This window comes from Pseudochaenichthys georgianus, chromosome 3 (assembly GCF_902827115.2).
Source record: "Pseudochaenichthys georgianus chromosome 3, fPseGeo1.2, whole genome shotgun sequence".
NCBI classification, from domain to species: Eukaryota; Metazoa; Chordata; class Actinopteri; order Perciformes; family Channichthyidae; genus Pseudochaenichthys; species Pseudochaenichthys georgianus.
In genome coordinates, this window is record NC_047505.1 from 40820934 (window position 1) to 40844625 (window position 23692).

General features: G+C 46.1%; 1 protein-coding gene across 1 annotated transcript in view; it reads right to left on the reverse strand.

Moving 5' to 3' along the window:
• LOC117442575 (CUB and sushi domain-containing protein 1-like) overlaps positions 1-16152 on the reverse strand; it is a 260136-nt gene extending 243984 nt beyond the window's left edge. Inside the window, exons 1-3 of the mRNA XM_034078545.2 lie at positions 16095-16152; positions 15096-15290; positions 8312-8519 (exon numbers count right to left, since the gene is read on the reverse strand). Coding sequence (XP_033934436.1) covers positions 8312-8519; positions 15096-15290; positions 16095-16152 — 461 coding nt within the window. The remainder of the gene's footprint in view (positions 1-8311; positions 8520-15095; positions 15291-16094) is intronic.
• Positions 16153-23692: the final 7540 nt, after the last annotated feature.

Consider the following 23692-nt stretch of genomic DNA (forward strand, 5'->3'; position numbering starts at 1 on the left):
AACAAGATTTAAAGTGTCTATTTTCATATTTTACTGTTCCAAAAGCAGAATATACTTAAACTGTCTGCAGGAATAAAATGTCCATCTCAAGGAGGAATACAAGGAATGACAAGACATAAAGTGTCCATTATTATATTCTGACAAACTGGAATCAAATCATCACTTTGTCTATTTGGATACAAAAGTAAACTTGTTGAGGCACAAGTACTTATATATGTGTGTCTGTGTGTGTGTGTGTGTGTGTGTGTGTGTGTGTGTGTGTGTGTGTGTGTGTGTGTGTGTGTGTGTGTGTGTGTGTGTGTGTGTGTGTGTGTGTGTGTGTGTGTGTGTGTGTGTGTGTGTGTGTGTGTGTGTGTGTGTGTGTGTGTGTGTGTGTGTGTGTAATGTGTATGTGACAGCTAGTCAACCTGACATTCAACTTGCCACATAGCAGACAGGAACATAAAACAGGAAATTGCTTTTGGGACAGCCAATCAGAAAAAGCTCACGGTAAACAGGAAGAACCCGTCACAGTGGTCCTGTCAGGTGTCAGTCATTTCCACAATGACCTGCCCACATGCCTCAGTGAAAATGCCAATCATCTCTTAATCCCACCTCTGGAGAAAAGTACTTAGGATTGTATTAGATCGTGCATCGCAGAAGTCCATTCAGGTGTATAGTTGTATAATTATATTGTTTCAGGCCTGGAGTCAGTGAACTTTCATTAGATATACAAGGTGTATGGGTGGCCTACGGCTGCTAAAATGTAAACCATATAATTGCAACATCTTTTTTTATTGAAACTTGGGACCTTTCTTGTATAAACACTTTCTCACACAAAACTATATGTTACTTACGTAACCCCAGTTCTAAGAGTAACATGAAGTGAGATGTCTCACTATGGGATGCGCCTCATCGCGGAGCAAACAGAAGCATCAATCTCATTACGCCAATCCTGATTGGCCGGTGATTCTTGACGTCAACGTCAGGGGAAATCACCCCCTATAAGTAGCCTGCGCCACGACGCATGCGTCATTCAAAATAAGCACCTCTTCTCGCTTCACCATAGCAAGGAGGGCCGTCTGGTGAGACATCTCACTCCATGTTACTCTGAGGACTGGGGTTACGTAAGTAACCTATAGTTCTCATTCATAACACTCCGTTCGATGTCTCACTATGGGATATTGTAGCTCCCGTATTGCCAGACGAGCTTATCTCGAAGATCACCGATCAACCAGAATTTAACAGGTGGAGTCCCGACTCAACAAGGTGCCCAGCACTGCTCGGGCCACGCTTGGAGCGGAGACGTCCAGTCTGTAAAAGCGGACAAAAGTGAGTGGCGAAGACCAGCTTGCCGCCGCACAGATATCCTGGATGGAAACACCCTTGAACAAAGCCCAGGATGTAGCCAGGCCCCGAGTCGAGTGAGCCCGCAGACCCAACGGTGCTTGCAGATTCTGACTCGTATAGGCCAAAGCAATCGCCTCCACGATCCAGTGGGATAGTCGTTGCTTAGTAACAGGCTTACCCTTGTGAGGTTTAGCCCAGGACACGAAGAGTTGGTCATTAAGACGAAGCTCTTTTGATCTGTCCATATATGTGTGTAAAGCCCGGACTGGACACAATAAATCCTGCTGCTGCTCCCCAGAGGAAACCAGCTGCGGAGGAAATGCCTCAATGTCAATTGGGGTACACGACCAACCACCTTTGGTGTAAAGGCAGGGTTGGGTTTCAACAACACTCTCGTTTGCCCTGGGGCGAACTGAGTGCATGAGGGATGTACAGACAGTGCATGGATATCACTGACCCGCTTGGCGGATGCCAGGGCCAGTAACAGCACTGTCTTGAGTGACAGATGTTTCATGTCAGCTCCCTCCAGGGGTTCAAATGGGGTCATTTTGAGCCCATTTAAAACCACTGCCAGGTCCCATAAGGGCACCAGCGACCTGGAGACAGGGAGGAGTCTGCGCGCTCCCTTCATAAAACGGCAAACCAAAGGATGTTGGCTAGCCGTCTTACCCTCAAAGCCCACATGGCATGCAGCAATAGCAGCCAGGTACACCTTGATCGTGGAAAAAGCTCTGTGTTTATCGATCAAGTCCTGTAGGAATGATAAAATCACCCCGACAGGACATTGAAAGGAGATGTGTCCTTCTTGAAGGCACCACTCCTCAAACACCCTCCACTTACAGTCATAAAGAGACCTGGTGGAGGAAGCTCTCGCACTCTGAATAGTGTTTATCACCTTCTGAGGGAGTTCCACTGTATTCAGATTGTACCACTCACGGGTCAGGCCCATAGTGCCCCGTGCTCTGGGCGTGGGTGAAGGATCGCCCTCCCCGCCTGAGACAATCTGTCCCTGCGTGGTGGGGGCTGCCCCGGCTGCCCCCACAACAGCTGATATATCCCCGCCAGCCCGTATATTGCGGGCTAGGGTGGAAACATCAGAGTAAGTGTGTGGCGTTGCTCTTTCACTCTGGCCAGAGTTAAGGGGAACAGAACCAGGGGTTGGAACACGCACAGAGGACCCGGAGGTCGATCGTGTACGAGTGCGTCCCCGCCTAACGGTGCGTTTAAATCGTGCATTAAAGAGAACAGCTGTCATTGAGCATTTTCTCCCCTTGCGAACAGACTTAACGCGGCTCCGCCGTAACGCACCCACAGCGGACTCCCGGTCCTTGGATGAGGAGTCCAGTCTGCATAGAGTGGTGCACCCTTTGACAGTAATTCTGTCCCTAGGTGCATAACACCCGGTACTTGTGTCGTTCTCAGAGAGAGGAGACGTCTGCCGCTCCAAGGGATCAGTTTGTGTGCCAGTGTGTGTGACTGGAGACAACGCAATCTCCCCTGGCGGTTCATACACGATATCGTGTTGTCTATCCTCACGTGGACATGAAGTCCTCTGAGAGAAGGCAGGAAGCATTTTTGGGTGGGGAACACCGCTAAAAGCTCCGGGTAATTTACGCGTGCCCGCTGGAAGTCTCTGTTCTAGAGACCTCTCACCGGGCGACCCTCGTAAGTCCCCTGTCAGCCCGTCTGACCTGCGTCCGTGGTGACCACCTTCCGTGAAAGGACTGCACCCGTAGGCGCGTCCCGCACTGGAAAAGTCGGGTGTAGTGCCACTACCCATTTCATAATCACCAAAACTCTCCGTAAGCCGTGGCGTTCGGGGTTTAGTTTTATTATGAGGCCCATGTTGAGCGGGTGCTTTACGAGGACATTTTCCTCCGTAATCTGACTCCGCTCGGTGGGTTTTATAGATAAAACCCTTCTTTCTGGGAGAGAGAGAACCCTTCTCTCCAGAATGTGGGTTGACTCTCTCTGGGTTTGTGAAAACAGATAAATTATAACTATTTTGAGAAGCCCAGGCAGACATCGTGAGTATCTCCTGCTGTATGCTCCTTAGAGCAGCTGGGATGTCACTCTTATGGCTCCGACCGGCACTGCGCATGTGTGTGCCGGTGGTGCCCTCACGGCTCCAGTCGGCACTGCGCCTGCGCGTGCCGGTGGTGCCCTTAAAGCCCCGGCCGGCACTGCGCATGTGTGCGGTGGTGGCTTCACGGACCCGTCAATAATCCGTCCTTTGAGAGATGCCGTAGCTGCTCTTGAAAGGGGAAGGATTGACGGGCCGTTCTTTACAGCTCTAGCCGGCACTGCGTACGCACGTGGCGGTAGTGCCCTTAAAGCCCCAACCGGCACTGCGCATGCGCGTGGCGGTGGTGCCTTCACAGACCCGTTTATTATCCGCCTTTTGAGAGAGGCCATAGCTGCTCTCAGAAGGGGATTTATGGTTAACGGACTGTTTATTGTCTTTCTTTTCATTTTATTTTGAGCTGCGCCCTTGGCCGGAGCCTGGATGCGTCAGCGGAAAATGGTTTATTCAGACAGAAAGATGTGACATGTGTTTTATGCGGACTTGAGGGTGACAATGAGGCATCTCTCGAGGCGGCGGGAACACATTCACGGAGGGGAGAAGGAGGGGCTGTCACGCCGCTCGCTTCTTCTTCCTCGACTGCTGGCCGAAATTCTGGGTTGGCTGAGCCTGAGCTGCAGCCGAAACCGGAGATTTTCTCGGCCAACTTGCCCTCGTCTCCAGCCTGGGCTGGGGACTCGGGATGGGCTGCGACCTCTGCGTCTTCGGTGTTTTAAACCGAGCAGAGTTTGAGGCAGCTTGGGTGTCGTGAGTATCTCCTGCTGCATGCTCCTTAGAGCCAGCTGAGATGTCACGCTTACAGCTCCAGCCGGCACTGCGTGTGGCGGTGGTGCCTTCACAGACCCGTCAATAATCCGCCTTTTGAGAGATAGCGTTGCTGCTCTCAAAAGGGGAGAAAATTGGTTTTATTGATTTTCTATTCATTTTTTTGAGCTGCGCCCTCGGCCCTCGGCCTGGATGCGTCAGCGGCAAATGTTTAATGACAGAGGAATCAACCAACGTGTGACATGTGTTTGTGCGGACTTGAGGATGGCGTTTAGGCATCTCTCGAGGCGGCTGGAACACATTCACGGAGGGGAGAAGGAGGGGCTGTCACGCCGCTCGCTTCTTCTTCCTCGACTGCTGGCCGAAATTCTGGGTTGGCTGAGCCTGAGCTGGAGCCGGAACCGGAGATTTTCTCGGCCAACTTGTCTAGTCTGGCCGCAGCGCGCTGACACACGGCTTGTAGGTCCATACTGAGACAGGGCGAAGCTGGTGTGCTATCGCAGAGAGCAGCCATCGCTCCCGGCTTTGCAGCCTGAGCTGGTGACACGAAGACGTCGTCTTCTTGCTCATCCGAGTCAGACAGGAGGAACTCAGAGGTGTACTCTTCGTCCTCCATGTAGTCTAACTCCAGGACATCTTCCGCGGGTGAAACCATGGTGAGGTCCAGTCGGGAGCCCCAGCTTGGTATAGCGTGGGGCCCCGTTCCCGCGTTTCTTGCCGCCACCGGCTCTCGGCCTGATATGGCGCGGGATTCCGGTTCTGCGGGTGCCGCTGTCGGTGAGCCCCAGACCGCAGCGAGGGGCTCCATCTCTGCGGCAGACGTCCCCGTGTCTTGATTGCCGGTCGGCGGATCAGTGGACATGAGGGGGTCCCGTCCCGACAGGTTAACTTGTTGCGCTAACCTTCGGTGGAGGCTCTTCACGGTGAGGAGGGCACAATGTCCGCACGAGCCGGGGTTGTCGATGGCCTCCTGGGCGTGTTCCAGCCCGAGGCAGGACGAACAGATCTGGTGTGAGTCTGTGCCTGACAATTTCAACCCGCAACCGCAGCGCCGAGCCTCCGAGATCCTGACTCCTCTGGTGTGAGGGGGAGAGGCATCCATCTCGTTCGCCGTGAGGCGTGGAGAGGGTCCGCTCAAGACAGGTACGTTCGAGAAAAAAATGTTTACCGATCTGTCTTTAATCCGGGGAAAAAGAACAGCGTGGGTCTTTTTCTCTCAAGGATATTACCTGGTATGGTAATATTCCTGTAATCCTTTTCTCCTCCGTGGAAGAGAGAAGAAAAAAGTGTCCTTGCTACCGTGGTGTCGGTAGTGAGGGAAAAAACACAAGTTAGCAACTGGTGTGTTGCTAACTTGAAGTCAAAACCTTACCTTACTCCAGAGGAAGAACGGCGAGGTTGACTATAATACTCTTCTGTGAGAGAATCGGGTAGCCGGCTAACGCCCGTCGACCGAAAATTAGTTGGGTTCAGTCTGTGGACTGTTAAGCTAGCCCGGCTACCGTTCGAGATGTGCTCTGAAGCGAGAAGAGGTGTTTGAATGACGCATGCGTCGTGGCGCAGGCTACTTATAGGGGGTGATTTCCCCTGATGTTGACGTCAAGAATCACCGGCCAATCAGGATTGGCGTAATGAGATTGATGCTTCTGTTTGCTCCGCGATGAGGCGCATCCCATAGTGAGACATCGAACGGAGTGTTATGCATGAGAACTACTGTTGTTTTGGGTACTGGAAATTAAAATTAGTTCACTTTGTTTGTGAACTTCATATAAATTCTGAAATGTAAATTATTATTCTCATCCACAAATATAATATGGAGTAATTGCTGCCAAATTGTATTGATGTACAGTAGTTGCTATCTGCCAACTAAAATATGTTATACCTTGAATTTTTTAATAAATCATCCAACAGACATCAAACTGAACCACAATCGTGCTGTTAAAAGGCTTCAGATCCTATTTTTCCCTGTGATAAATTTTTGGGGGTACTTTTCCCCCTGCATTGTGGAGGGTGGGTTGACTGTGGTCCTTGAATGTTATACTGTCAGAGACAAGCTATGGGTGTGTGTGTGTGCACTTGAGTTTGTGTAATCTGTCAGAGCCTAGAGGAACGATCAACAGCTCACACAGTCAGAGGGCCACTTAAGGCCTGACACTGACACACACACACACACGCGCGCACACACACACGCACGCACACGCGTGCACGCACACACACACACACACACACACACACACACACACACACACACACACACACACACACACACACACACACACACACACACACACACACTCTTGGTATCATGAGAATGCGATGGTTGATGTGTACCGCTCTGCTGGTGACAGGACTAAACGTGTAATTATTCTACATTCCTTTTGTTTCCATCTGGTGCTGTCCTCTCTGCCTCCTTCACTCCACTTATTTATCTGTCGACCTCTCCATTCTTTTCTTCTGCAAGATGGGCCACAATCATGAACCATTTTCTACACATGGAAGACAATGTCATCTATCAGTTGAAGACAGGGCAATGTGAAAAATGGGAGATAGTGTTTTCAAGACATGGTAATCTATAAATTCAATTTTAGGAATCAAATTCACCAGCGAGAAAATAATAATCAAGATTAAGATTTCAAAATCAAATCCACCTTCACAGCTCACTTAAAAACATGGTTCACTGAGAATTACACCTGCACACACTAGTCTGTGTTGAGTATGGCGTGAGTGTTGCATGTTGTGTTACATGTTGTGTTACATGTTGTGATCATGGATGTTGCCCCTCGTTTCTGTTATGTGATTGTGATGTGCTATGTGACATGTACTGTATGTAGTAACGTGTGTTGTTTATTGTTCTCTTTTATCCTTCACCGGTATCTACTTGTCTTTCCTCCTTTTTATTTTATTTTATATATTTTCTTGTAACTAATGCTGTTGATATATTGTAATTTTAAGGGTGTCTATTACCATCTGGCCGGGGACAACAGCTGGAAATTAGCCATGTCGGCTAAAGCTGCACCATTTACTGTTTTTGTGACAGTTCATCGATGGGGACTGTCCACGACACTATAAATAAATAAATTAAACTAAACTAAAATCTCCACTACAATTGAAAATGTCATGGGACGATGCACTGTTTTGTAGATCATTTGGGACACTTCAGAAGTGACACAACTGACTGAGAAAGAAGGAATGCAGCTGTTTTAGTTTTAAACAAAATATTATACTTATATTACATCCATTCAGAATAAATAATTCACCATTGAAAAGCAGCTGTATCAGGGTGGTGTAAAGGTTAATATAGACTGTTTTGGAATAAAAGTGTTTCTCAAATAATCACACTATTCCTTTCCCATTTCGAGCAGCGTTGGATGTCATGCATAATGTTTTTGTTATTTAGAGAGTCCAAACTACTTTCCCTTTGCTAGATTTTCTCACAGTCAGCTGGTTGAACCTGCGTCAACCCTGCATGCCTAACCCCCGCAAAAACGCATCTAAACCTTTAATGGAGATGTGTGATATTTTGAACAAACCACTGTGAATTCCGACAGCGCTCTAAATATAAAAGCAGAGTGTGTTCTATTATGACAGAGTGCCAATTTTCAAACGCTACCACAGGAGTGAAAACAACTATTTATCACCTTCCTTGTGGGATTTGAATAAATCAGGAAAATCAACAGGTCTCCTGCACACCTAATCAATCAGTAGTTCTATCCGTCCTCCCCAACAACATCATTAACCCGCTTTAAATATCAAATGCCCCCCGTGAAAGTATACAAGTTAGAGAAAATTGCAGAGAAAACAACAACTGTTCTTTTTATTGTGAGCACATCAACTAACAGAACCAAAAAGCCTCTCGGCTACTAATTCTTGGAGAGTAGTATCCTTTGTCCCCACCTGATTTAAAGAACGAGGCTGTGCTCTCCTCTGTGTATTTGTTATCTTCTAGATCTAAAACACGAAGGCTATGTCAATGCTACTATACTCTCACATGTCAGTGTGTGTGCGTGTTTAATTATGAACCCACTCAACGTGTGGTGTGTCACTCCTGCTGATTTTCACAACGACTACGTGTGTGCACTCCATCATAGCTGTTTATCTACTCCACAGTGAGGTGTGTGTTAGTATGTATCTCACCATATGCTTGGTGCCTCTGTCCCGCTGATTTCCAGGAAGTCATATTTGTCCTCTAATAAGAAGTCATTAAAGACGAGCGCTATAGTATCCCCGGGCTCAGAGAGGATGGACCACGTACAGTCCAGGTTGTTGTCATACTCGGCAGGGAACCCAGGACTGGTTATGGAACCTGCGGTGCCTCGTAACGTGCCGCCACACGCTCCCTCCGCTGAAGAGACAAAGAGAGGTAACAGGACAGAGAATAAGAACAAATTGTAACTTTGAAAGTATTTTATAATTCCTTAACAATAACTATAGGTTACTTACGTAACCCCAGTACTCAGAGTAACATGAAGTGAGATGTCTCACTATGGGATGCGCCTCATCGCGGATCAAACAGAAGCATCAATCTCATTACGCCAATACTGATTGGCTGGTGATCTTGACGTCAACGTCAGGGGAAATCACCCCCTATAAGTAGCCTGCGCCACGACGCATGCGTCATTCAAAATAAGCACCTCTTCTCGCTTCACCATAGCAAGGAGGGCCGTCTGGTGAGACATCTCACTTCATGTTACTCTGAGGCCTGGGGTTACGTAAGTAACCTATAGTTCTCATTCATAACACTCCGTTCGATGTCTCACTATGGGATATTGTAGCTCCCGTATTGCCAGACGAGCTTATCTCGAAGATCACCGATCAACCAGAATTTAACAGGTGGAGTCCCGACTCAACAAGGTGCCCAGCATTGCTCGGGCCACGCTTGGAGCGGAGACGTCTAGCCTGTAAAAGCGGACAAAAGTGAACGGCGAGGACCAGCTTGCCGCTGCACAGATGTCTTGGATGGAAACACCCTTGAACAAAGCCCAGGATGTAGCCAGGCCCCGAGTCGAGTGAGCCCGCAGACCCGAAGGTGCTTGCAGATTCTGACTCGTATAGGCCAAAGCAATTGCCTCCACGATCCAGTGGGAGAGCCGTTGCTTAGTAACAGGCTTACCCCTGTGAGGATTAGCCCAGGACACGAAGAGTTGGTCATTAAGACGAAGCTCTTTTGATCTGTCCATATATGTGTGTAAAGCCCGGACTGGACACAACAGATCCTGCTGCTGCTCCCCGGAGGAAACCAGCTGCGGAGGAAATGCCTCAATGTCAATCGGGGTACACGAACCAACCACCTTTGGTGTAAAGGCAGGGTTGGGTTTCAACAACACTCTCGTTTGCCCTGGGGCGAACTGAGTGCATGAGGGATGTACAGACAGTGCATGGATATCGCTGACCCGTTTGGCGGATGCCAGGGCCAGTAACAGCACTGTCTTGAGTGACAGATGTTTCATGTCAGCTCCTTCCAGGGGTTCAAATGGGGTCATTTTGAGCCCATTTAAAACCACTGCCAGGTCCCATAAGGGCAGCAGCGACCTGGAGACAGGGAGGAGCCTGCGCGCTCCCTTCATAAAACGGCAAACCAAAGGATGTTGGCTAGCCGTCTTACCCTCAAAGCCCACATGGCATGCAGCAATAGCAGCCAGGTACACCTTGATCGTGGAGAAAGCTCTGTGTTTATCGATCAAGTCCTGTAGAAATGATAAAATCACCCCGACAGGACATTGAAAAGAGATGTGTCCTTTTTGAAGGCACCACTCCTCAAACACCCTCCACTTACAGTCGTAAAGAGACCTGGTGGAGGAAGCTCTCGCACTCTGAATAGTGTTTATCACCTTCTGAGGGAGTCCCACTGTATTCAGATTGTACCACTCACGGGTCAGGCCCATAGTGCCCCGCGCTCTGGGCGTGGGTAAAGGATCGCCCCCCCCCGCCTGAGACAATCTGTCCTTAGGTGGTGGGGGCTGCCATGGCTGCCCGCACAACAGCTGATATATCTCCGCCAGCCCGTACATTGCGGGCTAGGGCGGAAACATCAGAGTAAGTGTGTGGCGTTGCTCCTTCACTCTGGCCAGAGTTGGGGGTAACAGAGCCAGGGGTTGGAACACGCACAGAGGACCCGGAGGTCGATCGTGTACGAGTGTGTCCCCGCTTAACAGTGCGTTTAAATCGTGCATTCAAGAGAACAGCTGTCATTGAGCATTTTCTCCTTTTGCGAACAGACTTAACGCGGCTCCGCCGTAACGCACCCACAGCGGACTCCCGATCCTTGGATGAGGAGTCCAGTCTGCATAGAGTGGTGCACCTCTGGACAGTAGTTCTGTCCCGAGGTGCATAACTCCCGGTACCTGTGTCGCTCTCAGAGAGAGGAGACGTCTGCCGCTCCAAGGGATCAGTTTGTGTGCCAGTGTGTGTGACTGGAGACAACGCAACCTCCCTTGACGGTTCATACACGATATCGTGTTGTCTGTCCTCACGAGGGCATGGTGTCCTCTGAGAGAAGGCAGGAAGCATTTTAGGGTGGGGAACACCGCTAAAAGCCCCGGGTAGTTTACGTGTGCCCGCTGGAGGTCTCTGCTCTAGAGACCTCTCACCGGGAGACCTTCGTAAATACCCTATCATCAGCCTGTCTGACCTGCGTCCATGGTGACCACCTTCCGTGAAAAGACAGCACCCGTAGGCGCATCCCGCACTAGAAAAGTCGGGTGTAGTGCCACTATGCATTACATAATAACCAATACACTTGAGAGATGCCGTAGCTGCTCTCAAAAGGGGAAGAATTGGCGGGCTGTCCTTTACAGCTCTAGCTGGCACTGTGAATGCGCGTGACGGTGGAGCCTTCACGACCCCAGCCGGCACTGCGCATGCGCGTGACGGTAGTGCCCTTAAAGCCCCAACCGGCACTGCGCATGCGCGGGGCGGTGGTGCCTTCACAGACCCGTCAATAATCCGCCTTTTGAGAGATGCCGTAGCTGCTCAGAAAAGGGGAAGAATTGGCGGGCTGTTTATTGGTTTTATTGATTTTCTATTCATTTTTTTGAGCTGCGCCCTCGGCCTGAAGCCTGGATGCGTCAGCGGCAAATGTTTAATGACAGAGTGATCAACCAGTGTGTGACATGTGTTTGTGCAGACTTGCGGATGGTGTTTAGGCGGCGGGAACACATTCACGGAGAGGAGAAGGGGGGGCTGTCAGGCCGCTCGCTTTTTCTTCCTCGACTGCTGGTCGAAAGTCTGGGTTGGCTGCGCCTGGGCTGCAGCCGGAACCGGAGACTTTCTAGGCCAACTCGCCTTCGTCTCCTGCCTGGGCTGGGGACTCGGGGCGGGCTGTGACCTCTGCTGTTTCGGTATTTTAAACCGAGCAGGGTTCGGGGCAGCTTGGGCGAAGGGTTGCCGCTGTGAAGGCAGCGGCTGGACCCTTCGAGGGAGGCAGAGGTGGAGGGCCTCGTCTTCCTTCTTTTTCGACTCGCATCTCCTCTGCATGGAGGCGAGAGCGGAGCCTAAAATCCCCTCGGGAACGATGGGCATGTCAAGCACATCCTCCTTTTCCCGGTCTGGGAGGTTGTTGAGGTTGAGCCATCTAGCTCTTTCCTGCACCACCATAATCCCCATTGCCTTGCCCGTGGCCTGGACGGCGCAGCGTTGGACACGGAGACAAATGTCTGTGACCGCAGCCATCTCGTCCAGAGTGGCCGGTCCAGGATTGCTCGACAGATCCTCACAGAGCTCCGCTTGGTATGCAGTTAGCAGTGAGGAAACGTTCAGAGCCCTGGCGGACAGCGCTGCGGTTCTGTAGGACCGTTCAATCATGGTCGATTGGAATCAGCCCGCCCTGGACAGGCTCCAGTATGTCCAAAATTGTGCAGCTCGGGTCCTCACACACACAAAGCCCTGGCAGCACATCACTCCCACCCTCATCCACCTCCACTGGTTGCCGGTCAAGTTCCGCATAACTTATAAAGTCCTCCTCCTGACCTACAAGTCCCTCCATGCCCTTGCCCCCCAGTACCTATCGGACATCCTTCACCCGCATGCCCCACCCCGGAACCTGCGGTCTTCAGACTCTGGCCTGCTCACCACCCCCCGCACCAAACTGAGAACCTTCGGGGACAGAGCCTTCAGTGTGGCAGCCCCCACCCTCTGGAACGCTCTCCCTGCGGAGATTCGCAACATCCCCACACTGGACACCTTCAAAAGGGCCCTCAAGTCCCATCTTTTCATCAAGGCTTTTCGTTTTGTTTATGCTTGCCCTATTCCTGTAAAGCGACCTTGGGTCCCTTGAAAGGCCCTATAGAAATCCCAGCTATTATTATTATTTGCTGGCAGTGTGGGGTTCCTGCTTGGTGACGGGCCCATCCTCGGTAGGAGGTGGGTTGCCACCAGCGGTTCCATAGGCGGTATGCGGAGCAGGCCGAGCCTCTCCATACCGTCACAGTCTAAGGAGGAGGCACCCTGGATTGGGGCCTTGTTGCTAAAGGGCCGGTCTCTCCACGAGACCGACACCTCATCCAACATCTCCGGGAAGACCGGAAGGAGTTGCCTCTTCGTCCTCGTTGTTTGGGGAAAATGTTTCCCCTCGTAACGGGACCTGGAGGTCTCCTTGGTCATTTCGGGCCACGGGATGTCTATCCTGGACGCAGTGCGCTGACACACGGCCTGCAGGTCCATGCTTAGACAGGGCGAAGCTGGTGTGCTATCGCCCGGGAGAGCAGCCATCGCTCCCGGTTTTGCAGCCTGAGCTGATGACATGAAGATGTCGTCTTCTTGCTCATCTGAATCAGACAGGAGGAACTCAGAGGCATCCTCTTCGTCCTCCATGTAATCCAATTCTAGGACATCCTCCGCGGGTGAAACCATGGTGAGGTCCAGGCGGGAGCCCCAGCTTGGTATAGCGTGGGGCCCCGGAATCCGGTTCCGCGGCTGCCGCTGTTGATGAGCCCCAGACCGTAATGGTGAGGGGCTCAGTCTCTGCGGCGGACGCCCCCGCGTCTTGATTGCCAGCCGGCAAATCAATGGACATGAGGGGATCCTGTCCCGACAAGCTAGCTTGTCGTGCAAACCGTCGGCGGAAGCTCTTCATGGTGAAGCGGGCACTATGCCCGCACGAGCAGGGGTTGTCAATAGCCACCTGGGCGTGTTCCAGCCCGAGGCAGGACGAGCAGACCTGGTGTGAGTCTGTGCCTGATACCTTCAACCCGCAGCCGCAGAGTCGAGCCTCCGAGTCGAGCCTCCGAGTCCCTGACTCCTCTGGTATGAGGGAGAGAGGCGTCCATCTCGTTCGCCGCGAGGCGTGGAGAGGACCCGCTCGTAACAGGTACGTCGAGAAAAAAAGTGTTACCAACCTGTCTTTAATCCGGAGAAAAAAGGGCAGTGTGGGTCTTTTTTCTCAAAGAATATTACCTGGTGTGGTAATATTCTTTTAATCCTTTTCTCCTCCGTGAGAAGAGAAAATAAAAAACGTCCTCGCTACCGTGGTGTCGGCAGTGAGGGGAAAAAACAAGCTAGCAACGGGTGTGTTGCTAACTTGAAAATCAAAACCTTACCTTAATTCCAGAGGAAGAACGGCGGGGTTGATTATTTATAATACTAGCTGGTGTGTTATTACTGTAGTCTTCTTGCGAAGCAGAAAGAGTAGCCGGCTAACGCCTGTCGACCCAAGTTAGCTTTGGTTCAGTCTGTGGACTGTTTAGCTAGCCCGGCTACCATTAGAGATGTGCTCTGAAGCGAGAAGAGGTGTTTGAATGACGCATGCGTCGTGGCGCAGGCTACTTATAGGGGGTGATTTCCCTTGACGTTGACGTCAAGATCACCAGCCAATCAGGATTGGCGTAATGAGATTGATGCTTCTGTTTGCTCCGCGATGAGGCGCATCCCATAGTGAGACATCGAACGGAGTGTTATGAATGAGAACATATTTTTTTGCTTTTATTTATGGGTTAACTTGACAATTAATTTTTCTTGTAATTGTCTTATATCTTTTTTTAAATCATTTTGATTGTTCCTTTTTTTTTTCTCATGTGCATCCATTTTTACTGTTGACATTTACAATGCCATATTATCAGGTTGTCATTTGTACAATACTATATTTCACTATTCAATACTGAAGGTGCTCTTCAACCTAGTTCCCTAGATTGACTCATTATTGATATCACATTTTAAGAAATAATTGTGTGTACTTGGTATGGAAAAAAGTGTATTACATGTGTTTAAATCAGGACAATGTACAACATAGCATTACACCCATAAAACGGGCTTTGTACTAGCTTACTACAAAGCTCACTATAAGCTTTCTTCCATGTGTATATCCTGAGCCTAATTTAATATATAATACAACGTTCTCTGCATATGCTAATAAGAATTTTACAACTAAAAAGACAACAATATTTTCCTCTTTGTCATCTATCATGATTAAATTAATGAATCAGCACTTAATAAACTGTTTAAACGTTAAAACAAAGTACAATCAATATATTTTAATAAATAGAGTAAAGAAAAGAAGACGATCAAATCATTGAAATTAAGTGTTTGAAAACATGCAACGTTTGAAATGAGATTTAAAGACAATTATAACAAGATGCTGAATCCCTGAGCTGATCTGTTGAACCACTTAGATGATGGTGAAAACCTGTGCAGATATTTTTTGGTCAGTGGACTAATGAACCATCAGAAGGGCTTTGTTGAGGATTTTAGGCTACATCTGGTTCATATAATGGCTTGTTAGGTAAATTGAGAACTTGCTGTGCTTTAAAAGTAATCAATACACTGAGGCTTCTCAAATTATTCAGACCTGGCTGTGACCCTATGTTAAGGTCCTTCAGTTCTCATAACCCCACCAATTACAGGGTTTGTTTTGACAGAGGGAGAAAAAAGGAAGAAAGGAATAAACAAAGAAAAAAACAGAGAATGAAAGAAAGAAACAACATCTTACCTCTACAAAATGGTGAAGGGAAGTCCCACTGTGCTCCACTGCCAGGTGATACAATACAGGTGAGGATATTGTGTCCTTCCAATACAAAACCTGACTCACAGCTGTATCGGATCTTGTCCCCCATGTTGTACCGCGAGCCATGAATGACTCCGTTGGGGATGACGCCCGGGGTGCCACACGTATGGCTGGGCAGGACTGAAACAGAAAGAAGGAAACAGACAGAATTACTCCTTTTGTTAAACCATACATAGCATATAAAAATAACCCCTTGACCTCTACAAAACACAAGCATATCAACCGACCCAAAACAATGCTAATCAGATATAAACAACTCAACAACAGACATCTTATCAGATGTATATGTGTTGCTGTTTTGGTGTCAATATATCCTTCAGGAGCTCTACCGAACTTTGTGGACGATTACCCCTTAAATCAAATCAATAACCAAGTGTCACTCGGCTTACAGCATGTTTAATCAAAGACTGATTCTTGCTTCTCAGATTTTCTCATTTGGGTAATTTCCACATGGCTGAAGAGACTTAAGATTCAAGATTCAAAGGCTTTATTGTCATATGCACAACAGCTGCAGCGTGGTTGTAAGCACTATATCTTAAATGCTGGGCTCCTTCAACAATGCAATATTCAACAATGAAATATGAAATACTTTACAGGAGAATGAAATTCTGTGTAATGTAACATGGAAATATATGAATGAAAATACATAAGTATTGTTTAGTTTCTTCTTAGGCACATGTTTAATTTCAATAATATTTTTTTGATTCTTGTGGTACACTATGTGAGGATTCACACCAATGCTAAAATGTCAAATATATATCAGAATATTTACACTGAGATAGATGTGCATTATTCCTATTATGAAATGACTGCAGTGAACGCTGGCCAAATACTAACATCAGAATAAACAACATGAATTAAGAAAGATAATTATGTTTGGTTTTCCAGAATTAAAAGATATTCCAAAACGTGTAGTATTTAGACTTCTGGCTAGCTTTTTGTCTCCAGTGTGCATCTGCTGTCGCCAGTAGTTGGATGACATAGCTCTACAGTGGGAGTAGCTACAGGCAGCTCATGGTATATTAAGCCAAAATCAATCTATGACTGTAGCCAACTCGCTTTAGCTCTACAGACGGGGCATCGGCTCCGTGGCTGTAGTACAACCTGGACGCACTCCACCACATCTGACCCCGGTGTATGCTGTGTGTATTTGTTTAACTGGAGCATGTTAACTTGCTGGGTGTGTACTGTGTGCGTGTAATGTGTATCCAAATGGCTAATTCTTGTGTGTGCGCGTGTGTGCATGCACAGTGCAGTGTGTACCCGTAAGGGGCATTCAGTCAGTCAATCTGTGTGTTTGTGGATGCTGTTCCAATTAAATGCCAGCATGGTAATTAGACAAAGCTTCACCATGAGACCCTGAGAACTAGGACAGAGAGAAATAGGTAAGGGTGGGGAGGGGGCAGAGAAAAAGAGGGGAGAGGAAGATGATAAAAAAAGAAAGGATCATGATGAAGAGGCAGACAGGAGAGATGAGAAAGAGGAGTGTAATACTAGCGATAGGATGATGGAGGGAGAGAAGGAGGATACAGGGAAGGGGAAATACTGTAACTCTAGTCATACAGGAAAAGAGATAGGGGAACTAATTGCAGCTAGCCCTAAACATGTATAAATCACACTAATTGACTCATTATTTGGATGGAATGAAGTCATGCATCATAGGCAAGTTACTCACACTCAGCTGATCGTGCTGCCTGCTTTGTTTTAACAAGGTGAGACACAACCAAAATCAAAATCCAAGGGAAAGGCAGTGGCTGAAGGATGGGAAGAAGTGGGTAAAGAATGAAAGGAATCCTGTGTCTGAGCCAGGTTGTTAGTCACACTTATGTGACTGCACGGTGCTCTGTCTGCCAGGCTGCTATTGTTTAACAAACCAGCTTCATACACAAAGGTATTCCCTCATTTAGTCTGATGTCTGAAACAATCAGGGAGTATTTTGGAAGGATACATCGTTGACGAGTATCCATACTTAACGACAGCTGCATTTTTGAGAAACCATTCAGAATTAGGCTACAAAGTGTTGTTCTCTTTTCAGCTATCACAACAAAAAGTGAGCAAGTAGTCTGGTTTGCTGAGATTACACTTTTGAATTATGCTATTTTGGTTCTATGTGAAAAACAGGCGATTACCTGCAGTGGGAATGTAGGATGGATTTAAAATACAGTACATACATTATGAAAAGACATGACAGCTGAAAACTCCCACTCATGAACTACTTTATATTCATTTACTTTATAGCTGTATTTAAGGGGATTTGAGTTCCCCAGACACTCCCTTTTTCAGCTACTTCAACTTTAAGTCATGTTTCAGAAATGTACGGTTTCTATTATAAGGAAATTCTACAGAGAATTACACTGAAGCCAAAAATAAAATCAGATACAGCGACTTGTTCTGCACCATGGGGCTGTTTAGTATGGACAGTTCCTGGTGCTGAAAGAAACAAACAACTTACAGTTTAAATTTGATGGAATAAATGCTACACCTTAATTAAACAATACTGTTATTTGTATTTCTTTTTCAACAAGAAAGATAAAAGGAATAAATTAAACACATTGGTATTTGGCCACCACCTCTTTATTGTTGGCCCTTAGTCTACAATGTTCGTAATAATAATAACAAGTCAGTAAGTGATTTGTTTTTACGACAAATTCCGATTACAAATTCATAATAGCTTTTTTTTAATTTGACATCAATAATCAGTATTGTTTTGGCAACTGCAATTTATTTACTATGCAGATTGAGAGATTATTACTGGCTATGTGCACAGTACTTTGATCAGTAACCTCGTTTAGCTCCACCTCATACATTAGCTGCTTGCAATTGTATGCAGCATCATAATTATTTTTGATTAGTTAATTTTGGATGACTCCTTCGTTTCTTATTTTATTTATTTAAACAATTTGCAGGTCAAGGTCATTCGGGGTTATTTCACGAAAAAAGAGTGCTTTCATTTTATGGAATAATAGGAGTTCAAAACATGGTCAGATGTCTACAAGGAACTGTTGTGTGCTCATAAAGTGCCCTGAGGACAATGTAGGCTTCACATTATCTCTTAAAACATGATTTCTTTATGCATGAATCGTTCAGAAAACCAAAGTACAACATTGAATAATTGTATGTAACTAGATTTGTGTACAACATACAGTGATAAAAAAAACACTAAATTGTATAAATTGAAATCAAAAGTGTGTTACTGGGGGGAACCACACAGTAGCCACAGTATGTGTATGGTCAGCCATATGCTTCCTTTAATTCCTTAAAGGTCCCATGTCATGCTTTTCTTGTTATTACCTGTCCCCGTATGTGTTATGTAGCTTGTTCTGCATTTAAACGGTCTCCAAAGTCACAAACCCTCAAAGTACACCCTGTAGAGCAGGGGTCTCCAACACGTCGATCGCGAGCTACCGGTAGCTCGCGGGCAGCTTTTCAGTAGCTCGCCGCTCGATTATCGATTATAGCGTAGTAACGCTGCTTCTTGATTTTTCTTGTTTTTATTTTAGAATTGTTTCTGTCACACGAATATAAAATTGGTCAGTGACGCAGAGATCAAGGAACAGACGTGACAGCGGCACAGCGACACCACACATGGAGCAGTCTGCTTTCTCCAGCAGCACCAGTCAGAACCAACGGCAGAATGACCCGCTCTGAATCAGGCCCTGTCGCTGCGGCTCAGAGACACACAGGGAGGGATTTGTGTTTTTTGAAAAACACTCGTTATCGTCATGTCAGGTTTTTGGTGGATTTAATCAAGTCTTGGATTGCAGAGTATGAATCTCCTCTTGCTATTTTCAGTTGATACATACGCGTGTAAAGTTTGTGAAGGCAGGAGGAAAGCTTCCGCGATCACCGTCTCCTCTCCGTTCCTCCAAGCCCCGCCCCCTCCTGAAAAATAACTACTAATAAGAGTGACAGGCTGACAGTGACCTGATAGAAACTTTATTATTCACTTAATCACTGATTGAGATATGATGAAGCTAACTTAATCTCATACATTCATGGGATTCATGTAACAGTAAGACAGAGAATGTAAGCGTGCACCCACATGCAGTATTTTTTTTTTATAATGCTGTTGTAAATACTCCTGCTGTCTGCTGTGTTCAGACTTCATGTGTGTGATGCCTCATTCAAGACATTCAGTGTCCTTTTTTTAACAGAAGACCGTTGCTAGAAGCTGCAGCTAGACTGCAGAAGTATTAGTTTTTTGTTTTTGAGGATGGAAAAATGTCACACACAGATATAGGGAGGCTAGACCTATACAATTGATTAATTATGGTTTATAATTGCATGTCAACATGAAGAAGAAGAAAAGATGGCTGCACTGTTCAGTGTCAATCCTGTGGAGATGGAGATGGAGGTTATAAATCTCCAAAATCATGTTCAGCTTAAGTCTCAGCAAAACTCACAACATTTCTAGAGCCTTGTACGCTCAGACAACTATAAGAACATCACCAAGCAGCACTGAACCTGTCTGCTTTATGTGGCTCTAATTGCCTTTGTGAAGCAGCTTTTTCTGACATGAATGACATCTAAATACAGAACAAGACCGACTGATCAACATGTAAATGACTCCATTAGAGTGAACCTAAGTGGGTCCAGCATACACCTGTATGGTGGACTCCATGCAGCGCCAGTCCTCTCACTAACTGTAAAAAAGAGTGAATGCACTTATTTTACACACGTGCCATAAGATGCTTGCAAGGTGGTTATTAAGGCGATGTATTTACTATGTGGGCCATAATAAGTACTTACTATGTTGTCCATATTAATATGTGAGAAATTGTCGTTTTCTTGGACCTTGATGTGAAGTTAAGATTTTAGATAAGCTTTAGGTGTTGCAATTTCACACAAAAGTAGCTTAATTCAACTGATGAGTGCTATGTGAATAAATGTAAGCGATGCGATGCAAGTAGCTCTTGGCCACTTTCATTTTTTCAAAGTAGCTCTCAGGTGGAGAAAGGTTGGAGACCCCTGCTGTAGAGAGTAACACTCTAACACAGAAAATACCTGTCTATGCTGCCCCAGATAGGGGTGCTGCAGCCCCCTCTGCATCCCCCCCTTCCCGCGCCCATTCACGATGTCTCGCAGATCCCACGCAGCAAGCAGGAAATGAACCCAGCTCACACTGTCCGCTCCTCGCAGCATCGAGCCTCGCAACGTCCCACCAACACGGCACCCAGACCCCACGCAGCATTCTCATCTGTTTGTCATTACTGGTGTCATTTTCTGGTTGCTAACGCCATTGTAACACATAATCACTGATGTTCCGCTGTAACGGTGGTAGACCATAGTGGTAGACTCATCAGAACAGAGTGGGCGAGCTGACCAATCAGAGCACAGTGGGCTCATAGGGAGGGGGGGTCAGGAGCTCCAACAAGCCGTTTAGGACAGAGTGAATACACATAATATACAGAGATGCTGTATGAGAAACCAATGTGAGTTTGAAAAATTGAACAATATAAATCTATTCTAGTAGACCTCAACAATGGAATTATGATCAGTAGAAATGGCCATGACATGGGACCTTTAATAGTTATAGTTCATTGTATTTCACTGTACAATATTTAATTATGTTTCTTTCAACTGCACCATTTTATTCAAATGTATTGTACTATTTTTTTTAAATTATTATTATTGTATATATTGTTAATATGGTGCATTGTTGGAGGAGCTCGGTGTGGAGGAAACTTCTGTGTAGCAATGCTTTGGGAGTCACCGACTCATGAAGGAGACACAGGACGAGCAGGAGTTCTGATGTCAAACACTGGTATTTATTAAGAGTAGAATAACGGCCGGAGAGGTCACAAAGTATATCACACTTGCATGTGAGGCCACCTAGCAATCTCTGAAGACAAAAGGTGAAAACTGGAATCTCTATATCCCAGAAGGAGGGACTGGAAAGTCCCGCCTTATCGTAATCATTACCAGACATTGGGACAAAGGCCAGTTTGTATTATCACATGGTCCAACCTTCCCCCACAGGAAAAGCAGAGGACCTCTTGACCTGTGTTCTCCTCAAGTTACAGGCAAGAGCATATCTTTGTAATAACAGATTCTCAGAAAAGCTGACAATCTCTAGACACAAAGAGATCGGCTTAAAATATTCTCTGACACGCGGGACCTAATATTTTCATTTCAGTGTATAGCTACGATGCATTTGGTAATAAAACCCTTGAATCTTTAACGCACATGCTAGTGAGCAAAGCTTAAAGGTTCAGTAAGAGTCAGGGTTAGCATGAGAATATCTCAGTTTGAGCTGTCTGTGTGTGGCTGAGGGGGAACTTTTGTCCCTAAAGCATAACCCTCCATAACTGGAATAACTTTCAATTTGTTTGTGTTTTTGTTTTTAACCCTATGTCTGTTTCTGTAGGCATATGTGTATGTGTGTATGTGTGTATGTGTGTGTCTGTGTGATGCAATTGTGTGTGTGTGTGCGTGTGTGTGTGTTTGTGCGTGTGTGTGTGTGTGTGTGTGTGTGTGTGTGTGTGTGTGTGTGTGTGTGTGTGTGTGTGTGACAGATGAGGTTGTCCCTTCCAGCCCTTCACAGCCGTAGGCCAGGTCAGTGTGTTGCTATGGAAACTCTAAAACTCTCTCTAAATGAGAGAAAGAAGGAATGAGGAGGTGAGGGAGACAGGAAGTGCTGAATGAGAGCTGTGTTGATAAAGGCCTTTGTTCAATTATTAATAATTGACTACCAGTGTCTGGCATTAACCTTGTACATCGACAAGTATCCTGTTTCTCTATTTGTTCCTTCCAATCTCATTTATTATCTGCCCTTATTCACCATTACTAATATGTATTATTGTCACACAACAACATTTAGCAGGCTTCTGCTTAAAAAAAACGTACACTTCACATATATCAAATCCAGCTTTTGGTAAAGAGCTCGCCCAAACACATACAAGCAAACTATATTCAAATCTAAGACACAGTGCTGTTGATCGAAATGCAAACTGTTTACCCTCACTAACTCTAGACAAGCTGGTTCAGTTAGAGCTGGGTCTTCATCGAAAACGTAATGTCTCCATCTGTATGTGTTATCAGAGGTCAGGCCTAAAACAGCTCCTGCACTACCTCTGCAGAACTCTCTCCTTCAGTATAAATATATTGACACATATTAGCTAACCATCCTCTAAAAATAACAAAGCAAACAGCTCCTTGAATCTGTTGTTATGGATGCACTAAAGCATACTGGATAAAGACCAACCGCTATAATGTCTTGCTTTCTCTCTGGGGTGTAAACATAGTGCACTAGGGACGCCATCATTTAATCACAAATAGAATATTCAACGTAAATTAATTAGGATGTAATTAAAAGTCATCATGATTACTACACGCAAAGCTAAAGGTTATAGAAATGTTGCATTAACATGACACAAAAACCGCTTGAATCTGTAGGCTTTAGTAAGACTAAAAGGAAAAAAACTTGAAAGTAAATATAAGATATAATAAGGTGATATGTGTACATGATGTATATATCTCAAATGATGAATATTTCATGTTAGCGATACTGTTTTTGAGCTTTCACTGCTTGAAAACGCATTTAAAAAGAGTGGGAAATGACTTCTAGTTACCTGGCACTGACAAAACAACTGGAGTGAACTATATTTGTATTCACATCATGTTACTTGCCACAAGCTAAAGTTGGAACAGATGTTTTGCCAAATCTAGCTTCTCATACCTGGCAAAAATCACTAATTTCTTGTTTGTTTCTAGGGGGCTGTATAGTTAAAACCAAGCGGAACCGGAACAAATGTCAGACCGCGTATATTGCTAAACAGAGTGATTAAAACGTTGGCAGATTAGTTAAATGAAAACAATTCTGCACTCTTTTACAGCTTTACTCAAAATGCAGGTTGGCGAAATGAAAATAAAAACATTTTCAAATCATGTCACAAATTCCCGCTGGTCCTGGAAGCAAACTCCTTGATCAGTAAACTTTATAGTATACATCTTCAGACCTGCAAGTCCCTTTTTCTGTTTAGCAGAGATCTCAATCACATCCTAGCAAGTTTTAGGAAAAGCTCCAGCTAACAATATTTTACCTGCTCACCACCCAGTATTCTCAGTCAGAACAAATCTCTCCTAATACACATCTCCACTGGGACCCTGAGTTCACACTGAAAGCATCTCTCAATGGGGGCAATCCATAAACCATTAACACCTCTACTTAGTTCCCATGGTGTACATGTATTAATAAATAGCAATGGCCATACTGATTTAATCTGTGATTCTTGATGTTGGTGCTGTTGGAAAGATGTCAAAGCCCCTCAGCTAAATACAGTCCCCAGCACTGCAAGTGCTCCCCTGGTGTAAATGTATTAACAGCTTCACTGACACATTGAACCAGCATTGAACATAATAACTCTAACCAACTAAACACTAATGGGGCTCCTGGACAACTATGGCCAAGGACCAACGCTTAATCTAGGGCCCTCACCACCTGCTGTGCTCCCCTAGTTTTAATATGTCAACAGCTAACACGACATTTCCAGAAGCACTAACTCATTATTCAAATACATTAA